This window comes from Eublepharis macularius, chromosome 15, assembly GCF_028583425.1.
Source record: "Eublepharis macularius isolate TG4126 chromosome 15, MPM_Emac_v1.0, whole genome shotgun sequence".
Classification (NCBI taxonomy): Eukaryota; Metazoa; Chordata; class Lepidosauria; order Squamata; family Eublepharidae; genus Eublepharis; species Eublepharis macularius.
This window is the reverse complement of record NC_072804.1, coordinates 48,726,848-48,738,679: the sequence shown is the minus strand read 5'-3', so window position 1 is coordinate 48,738,679 and position 11,832 is coordinate 48,726,848. Positions and strand designations below refer to the sequence as shown.

The 11,832-nt window shown below is 45.1% G+C and overlaps 1 protein-coding gene across 1 annotated transcript; it reads right to left on the bottom strand.

The window, feature by feature from the left end:
- Positions 1-6,918: 6,918 nt before the first annotated feature.
- On the bottom strand, positions 6,919-11,344 carry LOC129343520 (C3a anaphylatoxin chemotactic receptor-like). Its single transcript, XM_054999774.1, has 2 exons — positions 11,262-11,344; positions 6,919-8,175 (listed from the first exon to the last, which is right to left on the bottom strand). The coding sequence occupies exon 2, from the start codon at positions 8,168-8,170 to the stop codon at positions 7,190-7,192; it is 981 nt and encodes a 326-aa protein (XP_054855749.1). The 5' UTR covers positions 8,171-8,175; positions 11,262-11,344; the 3' UTR covers positions 6,919-7,189.
- Positions 11,345-11,832: the final 488 nt, after the last annotated feature.

Sequence of the window (11,832 nt, the reverse complement as noted above, 5' to 3'; positions counted from 1 at the left end):
AAGATCTCCCACCCAATATCTAAGTATTTGACAGAAGGTAATATATTTTTTAGTGCATAACGTGTTCAAAGTGCTCAGTGCATATAATAAATACAGTTAAATACCATCAATACATAACTCAATACAACGCTCAATACACAAATGCATCCATAAATAACCATTCAACAATTTAAATATTAAATATCACATACCGCCTATTCGCAATAAGTCCTCAGTACATTCCGTGTCAATTTTAATCTCGCTCCTTCCAAGAATTCAATCCAGTTAATAAATTTCTTGTTCTAAATGGAGTCACCGTCTGAGAAACTCCCACGGCTCCCTCGGTCTCGAGTGTTACTTGACATGTTAAAACATTCGAGTGTATGACAACCACTTCTTGCGGTTTACAGCATTACTCCTACTTCATGGGAAGCCGCTGGTAAAGATACTTAGATATTGGGTGGGAGATCTTGTTTTTGAGCTGTTTGTTGGCCCTCCAGGGAAACTGATTGAACACTGTGTCAGGCAAGGTGTTGGACTAGATAGACCACTGGTCCCATCCACCAAGGCTCTTCCTATGTTCTTGGGGACTGAGGTTGACCACCATCACCCCAAGGAACTGTGATTAGATTCTCCACCAAACATTTGTGCTGCAAAAGCCGCTGTGGCCAGAGGGGGGGGGGGTTGGATGCTGATCAGGGAAGTAGCATTGGGGAAGAGGTGTTCATATTTCTCCCTCCCTCCTGTTTCCCAATTATCTTAAGCCTCAGGAACAAAGCAAACAAAGGAGCCTGCTTCACCCCAGGGTTTATTGCAGTCCCGAAAGCTATTTCTCTCAGGGAAGTGGGATATGTGTGTGGGGGGCGAGATCAACCCCTTTCTCCAAAGCAGTAACCATGATCCATATTATCTGGCAAAACAGCTGAGTTCGGTGGCTTGAACAGACATCTGGATGTGCAGGAGCAAAATTCCCAGCATTATTTATGGATGCGGCCTGCTTCTGGAGACAGAACCAAGGCTTAATCTGGGGATTAAGGGCTCCTATTAGTGTTGCTTTCAATACCTGTGGGAAGGAATCGTGAAGGAGAGTTCCCCCAAATGTATGTGGAATGTCTTTTGCTCCCTGTGGTTTCTCAGCAGCAGATGAGGGGAACACATCTGGATTCCATGAATCAGATAACAACTCATTAGGGCAGGGCAGGGCAGGGCAGGGCAGGGCAGGGCAGGGCAGATGATAGATAGATAGATAGATAGATAGATAGATAGATAGATAGATGATAGATAGATAGATAGATAGATAGATAGATAGATAGATAGATAGATAGATAGATAGATAGATAGATAGATAGATAGATAGATAGATAGATAGATAGATAGATAGATAGATAGATAGGGCTGAAAAAATTGAGTAGCCCAGGAAGACAAAGTAGGATATATAAAAAAAAACAATAGGGTGAAAATGACTTATCTTGGAAAATTAACTCATGAAGTCCATGTAACGTATGGATAAGAGAAGCAGAGACAGAAATAACGCTAGAGTCCTCTAGGTGGCAGCATAAACCTGAGTCTGATAATAGTCTATCTGTTATGGTAGGGATGAGAGAAGCGGATTCAAACACTAGCTGAGGTGGCTTTTTCTGGGAGAAATGCGATGATTACTCTGACATTTAGAACGGTCTGACGCACTCAAGGCTGGGGAAGACGGGAAAGCAGCAGGTTCACGTGTGCATGTTTGTGCATGCTGCACATGATGGATTGAATCTTTGTTTACATGGCCAGAACACAGTTGATTTCCAAGGATGTGGCTCTATGTTCTTGGTGGACCCACAGCTTCAAAAACCCTAGGCTAGGGTTGCCATGTCCAGGTTGGGAAATTCCTGGAGATTTTGGGGGGTGGAGTTTGGAGAGAGTGGGATTTGGGGAGGGTAGGGGGTCTCAGTGGGGTATAATGCCATAGAGTTCACCAGGGCTTTTTTCCTGGGAAAAGAGGTGGTGGAACTCAAGACCGCACAATGATGTCACTTTGGGCCAGCTGGAACAAGGGGGGAGTTTTTTAAAGTTTAAATCACCCTCAGTGAAAATGGTCACATGGCCGGTGGCCCCGCCCCCTGGTCTCCAGACAGAGGGGAGTTTAGATTGCCCTCTGCGCTGCTGTCTAAACTCCCCTCTGACTGGCAATCAGGGGGCGGGGCACTGGCCATGCGACCATTTTTAAGAGGTGCCGGAACTCCATTCCACTGCGTTCCCGCTGAAAAAAAGCCCTGGAGCCCACCCTTCAGCCGTTTTCTCCAGGGGAACTGATCTTTGTTGCCTGGAGATCAGTTGTAATTCTGGGAGATATCCAGCCAACACCTGGAGGGTGGCAACCCTACCCTAGGCATGTGCTAGGAGGAGGCCAGGGTTAAGCCCTACTAGTAGAACAAGGGTGGTGTTCATCTGAGGCAGAATGTACTGGGATAGTACCCAATTGAGTCATTACAATTTTGGCGATCAGCTAGGGTTACCAGCCTCCAGGTAGTGGCTGGACATCTCCTGGAATTACAACTAGTCTCCAGGCCACAGAGATCTGTTCACCTGGAGAAAATGGCTACTTTTGGGGTGGACTGTATGGAATTATGCCATGCCAAGGTCCTTTCCCTCCCCAAACCCCACTTTCTCCAAGTTTTTCCAGGTTTCAACCCCCAGATCTCCAGGAATTTCCCAACTTGAAGCTGGCAACCCTACGATCAACTGTGAATTAGAGGAGGTAGCCCTGTGCTTAGTCTTCTTGATGCACACAATTAATATCTTGAGTGAATAGTGCTCATGTACAGTTTTTTTCTAGCTTTGGTACATAACATTGGAAACACGGATTCTTGAGGATACGAGCATTCCAAAATGCAAAAAAGCCCGTGTTGACTATTTTGTGGGTGTGCCATGTTTATCTGCAGTAACACCTTAAAGACCATCAAGATTTTCAGGGTATAGATTCGGTTTCGTTTTCTCCGCCATGTCGGACGCTCCTCTTCGCTGGCTCGAGAGGAAGCGGCCGAGCACCCTGTCCGGGCGGCTGATCTGCGAAGATTAGCCCCCAAAACTCCCAGTGAGGGAGGCTGGGTCCGGGACGCTGCGGGAAGAGCCCCCTGGAATCAATGCGGGGGGTTAATTGCCCGTTTGTCCCTACGGAGGCCGGCGGACGTGCGCGGCGCCTCGAGTGCTGCCGGGCCATGAGAAACGGCAAAGAGCAGAATTAGGCGAGAGCCTACAAGTAAGCGAATTCCTTCTGTTATTACAAGCGTACGTGAAGGAGAGGTGAGATCTGAAGCCAAGAGGGCTCACTCTTCCCCTTTGCTGAGTCTCAAAATTTGGTTGGCGCCCCCCCCCCCAAAAATGGCAACAAAGAAACAAAGTCCTGCCCTTGGCAAGTCAGTTTCGGCTGCCTTAAAGGGAGAATCGTTGGAGGAAATTGTACGGAGGGCGGTTGGTGAAGCTATAAAACCCTTTGTTGACAAGCTGAATGAAACAGATCAAAGGGTCGGCTTAATTGAGAGCGAAGTGAAAACCATCAAGGAAGCAGCGGGGGGGGGGCAGAGAAGTCTGCTCGGGAAAGTGCGTCACTCGTGAAGGCTACGAATAAAGAGCTTAAACTGGTGGAGAATCAGTTGATCGGGCTACAAGTGGAACGAACACAGACAATTTTGCGCCTCCAGAATGTGAAAGAGGAGGAAAACGAGGACTTACGGGGTCTTGTCTCGGAACTATTGGCGACACCCGCGAGGGCAACTAAAGAAGAAGTTAAAAGCGCCATTTTGGAAGCCCGTCGGGCTACTTCAAAGTATGCAATGAAGCGTCAGTTGCCGCGCGAGATCATCATCGATTTTTCATCTAAGAGGATCCGGGACACTATCCTATACAATTCATACAATGCGGATTTGGACTTCTTGGGCAACAAAATTAAGATATTGAAAGACGTCCCATTTCTAGTCCGGAAAAGACGTTTTAAGTATAAAAAGTTCGCAGCTCTTCTGAGAGAACGTGGAATAAAGTACAAATGGTTATTTCCGGAAGGAATCTGGTTCACCCATAAAGATCAAGCCTTTAAGATATTATCAGAAGATCAACTAAGGGATTTTGAGGACAGGAACCCAGAATTCCAGTGCACCAAGCAAGACGAAAAGGAGAAGTCTGAGGGGGAGGGGGAGGAAACGAGCAATGCGGCTGCAGTTGCGCAGAGAGAACTCCGTCCGGGACCCAGGAGGGGAAGAAAAATTTAACTTGAAATTAAATTGTAATTTGCATTTAGTAAGGTCAACCACTCCATCAATATAATATAAAGCTTTAACTTTTGAATAATGGCAGTATGAAGGGAAAACAGAAATGTAGTGTTTAGTGTTTAGTGTTTGTAGGGTACCTTCCCCTTTTTTCCACCCCTCCCTCCCTCTCTCTTTTTTCTTTCCTCTTTCCTATCCCTTGTGTTATTGTAGTCTTTTGTAGTTACTGTTTTGTAGGGTATGTATGTATGTAGTAGTTGTATGTTAGATATTGAAAATAAAAAATTATATAAAAAAAAAAAAGATTTTCAGGGTATAAGTTTTCGAGAGTCAAGCTCCCTTCATCTGATACCCGTCTTCATATCTGATGAAGAGAGCTTTGACTCTTGAAAGCTTGTACCCTGAAAACCATTTTTGTGCCTTTGTGTATAGAGGGAATTGTAGGTTGTGTATGTGCCTGCTACGGGAGATTCAGACACCAAAATTGTAATGATCGAACAAGACTTGTAAAGATGAACCCTCTTATATGCTAAGCGGAGCAGAAAAAGTATATCGACAGAGAATATATGTTTTTATTAGGATGTCTAGACTGTGTATTGTTTGTATAGGCTTGAGAGGATAAAAGAGTGACCTTTAGAGATGGGATCCTTGTAACACAAATCTCTAAGCACAGCCGGCTGAGAAAGAGTGAACCCAGCTGCCCAAGCTGCAAGCGGTCAAAGCACCAACATGTGAATTTCCACATATGCATCATCCGATTTAATGTGTGTCCTCATGGGCCAGCAATGTCTTCTACTGTCTACGTTAGACAAACGTGTCGGCCTCTGTGCAAATCAATCAACACAAATGAGACACAAGAAATCACAAACATTCAGAAACCAGTGGGAGAACACTTTAATCTCCCTAGATATAGTATGGCAGACCTGAAAGTCACAGTTCTACGACACACGAACAACTTCAAACCATGTGAAAGTGCTGAATTAGAATTCATTAAAAAAAATTAAACACCACTTGTCATCCTGGCTTAAACAGACTTGGATTTCCTCAGTCACTACAGTCTCTCATAGTTCTACAAGACTCACTTTTGGGAAATTTTCATTGGCTGTTCTTGACATGTTTTATCAAACTATAATCTTGTACCAATGTCGGTTAATTTTCTCTTAAGCAATTTGCTTATCTGTCTGAACCTCTGACCTCTCTTATCCATGCGCTTCCTAACCTGTACAAAGAAGTCCAAGAAACTGGTGAGGTCTCCTCTTGTTCTTAGCCTTACTCCCACCCAACCTTTCTACATCCATTCCTCCCTTTCCCCCTTACGCTGAGATTTACAGTTACTTGAAAGATTCATGGTGTAATTGACACCAAGCCATCTCAAAGCTGTATGAAGAAGGGAGCTGTGACTCACAAAAGCTCATATCGAAATAAATATTGTTAGCCTTTAAGGTGCCAAATGCCAATATTTCTTTTTCAGGTGGGTACCTGTGTTGGTCTGTAGTAGAAGAGCAAGTTTCAGGTCCAGTAGCACTTTAAAGACCAACTATATTTCCAGGGTAAGCTCCCTTCGAAGGGAGCTCTGACTCTCAAAAGCTCATATGCTGGAAATCTAGTTGATCTCTATATTTTTTAATGACAGACTAAAATGGCTACCTCTTTTGGAATTTCAATACAGACAGTCCCCGCTGGTCTAGAGATGGGGTTTGAAGGAAGAGTAAGATGCTCAGCTCTGGGCCTCAGGTATTCTGTAGGCCCATGCATGAGTGGAGTTGACTTGAGTCTCAGCACACTTTGATACAGCACACATATTCCAAGCAGGTCCCCTATATGCTGATTCCGCACACATTGGATAATACACTTCCAATCTTCTTTATAGATCATCTGGAATGGATTTTTTAGTGTGCAGAACAAAAAATCCACCTCAAACGATTGATAAAGTGCATTGAAAGTGCATTATCCAAAGTGTGCGGAATCAGTCTATATCTCATGGGGAAAACATTCACATTAACTGGATGGACTGGTAGAATATAACCAAATAGTTTAGGGCTGCCAACCATGCACTGGCTGCAAGATTTTGGAGGTGGTGCCTGGGGAGGGTGGAGTTTCAGGGTAACATGACCAGACTTACAGGTCTTGCGCTAGGATTTCTCTATGGCTTTTACCATAGAGTTTGGGGAAGTTCCTACAGATATGACATCACTTCCAGGAGGAGGGTTGATGAATGTGTTGTTACTTCTGGGTGACACTCTAGGAATCCCCCAATCTTTATGCTGAAGGTCCTAGAGATTGGGGGAAATTCCTAGAGCTTTGACACCGTGCCCCTTTTTTTTCTCTGGTTATTCAAATTATTGAGGTGGACTGAGAGAGAGGGATTGTCTGCTGTCACCAGACAAATGGTAATCCTTAGACAGATAAACTACAACAAAATACACAGACAGAGGCACTCATCAAGTTTTGTCACATAAATGTGAGCACTGACACATAAATACTCTTCTCTTTCAAAGTCTGGTCTTCCCACCAAGTTTTAGTTTCTTCATGTTGCTTCTCTAGTGGGATGCATCAGCATTAGGAAGCTGATTCAGTTCAGGAAATCGTTCAGGGCCAAGGGGTACTTCCCCTCCCCTTGCACCAAAGTCACAATTCAGTCCCTGCATGCACACACACACAGACACACACACACACACACACACACACACACACATCTGAGAAGAACTGAAAAAGATAGGGGATCTGAATTAGAAATTTCAAGTATCTTGTCCGAGGATATCAACCTTAATTTACAACGAGCCTTAAGCAGTATGACCAAAAATGTCTCTGGTATCAAGAAGATCAGAGGTCCATGGCTGAAATGAAGACTACCAGTTCTCTTGTGATGGATATTACATTTTCCATGTATTTTGCAGACATGGATAAAAGCTAGGAGCCTTGCCTCCTAGGCCTCCTTGATGAGACTAGAATGCAAGTGACTAACTCCCCTGTGTTTTCCGATTAAGGCTCCGTGTCACATCAGTCCCTGTGGAGTTTTCATCCTCTTCAGTTAGAGCCTTGCGGAACAGCCCTAGGAAGGAGGCTCGGCGATGGAGGCCTCGGTATCGGATATAACCCGCCAAGACATAGATCACAGGGTTGATGCAGCTGTGGAGGTAAGCCAGAGCATTTGACAGCTTGAGTGCAATGCCCCACGAGTCCTTGGAGCCCCCCATGCTGCTGATAAGTGTGACGACATGATGAGGAAGCCAACAGATAAAGAACAGCACGACAATGGTGGCCACCAGAGCAAAGGTTCGGTGTGACCCCTCCCAGCGCCGTTTGTGAAGCTTGAAAATCAGAACCAAGTAGGCTGACATAATAATGATGAAAGGTACCAGGAAGCCCCCAAAGAACCTGCTTAGTCTGAGTGGCAGCTCTGTGGAAATCCTCAGATCTTTCCGATAGCCACAATACAGTGCTCCGTCTTTAAGGGTCACTTCCCGGACCACCAGATAGGGGACGCTGAAGAGCAAAGCTAAGATCCAAGCCCCGGCACACAACACAGCCTGAAAGCTAGGACCTCGGTGGTTTCGGGCCCAGACAGGTTGTGCTATCAGCAGGCAGCGGTCTACGCTGATGAGAGTGAGGACGAAGACTCCGGTGAAGACTGTGAGGTAGCGTGCAAAAGTATGAAGTTTGCACAAGGCATTGCCAAAGGGCCAGTGGTTGTACATGACCTCCTGTACTAGGGCAGGGATGCGGCCAAAGGAGAAGAGAAAGTCTGCCACAGCCAGGTTGAGATAGCAGGTTGAAGTAAAATTATAGCGCTTCTTCCTTGTTGCTGTAACCCACACTACAAGTCCATTCCCGGACACACCCAAGACAAGAATGATGACATTGGTCACTATGGCGATCTGGCGCATGGACTCGTCCACCCTGGAGGTGGTGGTGTTGAGGTGGGCCGCTGAGGTGTTCATAATGCCTGTAAGGAGGAAGAAGCCAACCAGATTTTAAATCCAAAACTATCTCTAAACGAAGAATCAAAAGTATTGAATGAAATCTTTACACCCACTTTAAATTTCATCTCTCGTTCAATATACCACACCCTATGCCTATAAGAAATATGAAAGATAGTTTTGGAGATGATAGCATTATCCTGGTTTCAGTCTCTTTAGGGCTTGCAGTACATTTGCTATTGATGAGACACAGGCCGATTCCATACGGCTTACCTGAAGCCGGGACGTTGCAGAACATTGCGGATCAACATTGCAGAAGATCGCATTTTCTTGCACGAGTTTTGCATGACATCTCGCAAAACTCGCGTGAGAAAACGCGATCTTCCGCGTTTTTTCCGGCATGATCTGCAAAGTTCCACAATGTCCCGGCTTCAGGTAAGCCGTCTGGAATTGGCCACAGCCAAGATATCACCAGAAATATTTCTGTCCTTCTATTATTGTAGCTCATACCTACCTCTAGAGGGACTTGTTCCAAATCTCTATCTGATTTCTCCTCGAAGTTGCCGTTTTAAATTTGCATGTCCCTGCGCTCCCCTGATCCCCTCTCTCACTCCATGCATAAGCCTTTTTACATCCTGAAAGAGTGGCTGAGAGACCAAACTTCCCTAGCAGCATGGGCTTGGAAGCAACCACAGCTTCCTTATTTTGGCTGAATGGGTTAGCTTCCCTATCTTTAGCAAGGACGGAAGAGCTGCTGCAAAACGGGTTCTTGAGTAAGAGAAGGCCATTCTAGTTGACAATCAAAAGCCATTGCAGATAATGTGGGGCAGCAGAAAGAACATGAGAACGGATTCGAGGGGAGGTCATTGTGAATTTCCTGCATTCTGCAGGGGGTTAGACTAGATGACCCTGGAGGTCCCAACCCTATGATTCTATGATTCAGATCTGATCTCTGCTGAATACTTGATGGCTAGGCTTTGTGCAGCTTCCTTTTCCAACCTTCTTTGTTCCTGTGCTCTTTGTGAAAATTACCCATCCATTTATAACTGCAGTTTGGTTGGAATATCACCGGGGTTCCCACAAGTTCCTGATCTAACCTGACAGAGGGAGCTTGGACTCTCGAAAGCTTATACCTTGGAAAATCTTGTTGGTCTTTAAGGTGCCACTGGACTCAAATCTTACTTTTCTACTACAGACCAACACAGGTACCCACTGGAAAATGTTATAACCCAGTAGATCTTGCCCTCCTCTGAAGTTTGGAGGCAACCCTGCATCTTCTCTAACTGCTAGACTTTCTCCCTCAAACAAAGGTCGAACTAAAGGAAAGTGATTTCCAGCCAGGTCTCGTTCAGCCTTTGATCACATGTACATATCCGTGCATAAGCCTTTTTACATCCTGAAAGAGTGGTTGAGAGACCAAACACATATAGAGTGGAGCAAGATTGTGCCTTCCGGCTCTTGCCTTTGGTTGCTACACATTGCGTGGATTCCTACATGCACAGAAACACAAAGACTCTTGCATACTACTAAGGAAGGCAAAGAAGGCAATTGTGTGATCAGGGTTTTACAGGCATATGGATCGGTCTGGATCTACTGTTGAACATACAGAGGCTGGAGAAACAGCTAGAAGGACGCACTCTGAACTGTGAGATTGTGAGATTGCAGATGTGAACAAGCCTCCATCCATGCCTACAGAGCTATGAAAGGTGAAGACCTCAGTGTGCAGAATCCCAGAAGAAGGGGGAAAGAGGTGACACACTGATGCCCAAATCTCTTGGTCAAAGTACCCACCATCACCACATTTCCTGGAGAACCTGTGCAATCCACATTTATTTATTTATGGTCCGCCTTTCTCACTGAGACTCAAGGTGGATTACACAGTGTGAGACTAGTACAATTAGTATCAAGGACATTTCCATACAGCATCAAGGACATTTCCATAAACAATGCCATAGGATAAATAAATCCAAGTTTACAAAGACACAGCATTAGCAAGGGTCCAATACAGAGTTGAATAATTGCTGAAACAGAACATAATCCATTCTATAACATGAAGCACAGGTAGTGTATAGGAGTACATATTTAAAGCAACAGATAATATGTAAGGCAACATAGTGGTGAAGTCTATAGTCCCTAACTCATTCGTGAAGCATTTGAGACCCCCTCCCCACAATATTTACACTGAGACGGTCATAGAGCCAATGCCTGCAGGGCAAGCCAAGGCAAAGGTTCTCTGTGCAGAAAAGCATTTTCTGTGTGGGATGCTAAAAAAAATAAAACTGAACCCCCACCACCAGCCACAGCAACAGGGTCTCCGGCTGATCTGAAATGGAGAGGGGAATCCTATCTGACCCTCCAGACTGCTGTGATGTGGCAGGCTCTGAATGGGTCACCAACACACAGTCAAAAAAGAAATGCTCAGCCTCAGAATCATTAGGGACTGCGCTGTTCTTGCCAGTGCACCACTTGTTTTTTTGACCAGAAGGAGGTCATTTCCATGCACAGAGGGAAAAGAACACTATTGGAGACGCCTTATCTGAGCAAATTTGAAGGGACCTTCAACAACAGGGGTCCGTTCGCAACAGAGATCAGCCATACAATAGTTTTGAAGAGTTGGAAGTGGAACTGTTTTTGATTGCTGGACACATCTTCATTTTACCTCTCCCCCCCGCCTCTCTCTAGTCAAACAGGTTTTAAAGGTTTCTGAAGTACTGCGAAACCTGTTTGAACAGAGACTGCAGTGAGGCAGAAGTTTAGAATGCATTTCGGCCTTCTGAAAAACTATCACCTGGACACAGCCAATGTACTGTAAGAGAGCCTCTTTGTAATATGTACGTGAGTGCCATCAATACACAACTGATTTATGACAACCCTATCAAGAGGGTTTTCATAGCAAGTGAGGAGTAGAGGTCCTCTGCAGATCAACCTTTGTCTTCCTTGGCAATCTCTCATCCAAGTACTGACCGAGACCGACTTTGGTTAGCTTCTGGTGGTAGAGAGTGCCCGCAAGTCATAGCTTCTGAGATCCGATGAAATCAGGCTATCCCATTCCACAATCTGATACTTCTCTTCTGAAGACACTATGGTGCACTTTGCAGACATCCCCACTTACCGTGTGCAGATCCAAATAGCAATATTGTTTGACAGCAGGCTGGGGCAGGAATATCTTGAACTGTCAACTCTTCGGCAGATTCTGAGAATGGGTGCCAAGAAGAGGTGAAGGATTGCAACAAAGGCTGTACATCATCCCATGCATTGCCAAATCACAGTGCTGCAACCAACAAGGAAGGGAAACGGAAACAACAAGCTGTATCATCCTACTACTTAGGTTTGCACGAGAGTACTGCAAGGGAAGCATGGTGTAGCAGACAGAGCATGGCATCTTAGGCACCACTAACTTTCATGTACTGGAAAGGTTTAGGTACAAACTGCTGTAAAACTATGCAGAGACGCTTTATCTGAAACCACATTCCAGGGGAAGTGACAGTATTTGAAAGATGGAGAGTGAGGGCCAAGCTACACATGACGAATGACACTTGAACGGCAAGTAGATTGAGTGGAGGGCAAGTGAACAGGGAGAAATACACTTGCCGTTCAAGTGTCATTCGTCATGTGTAGCTTGGCCCACAGATTCTGAGTTCTAGATTCTGAGTTCTTTTCACAAAGAAAAGTAATCGCCTCCT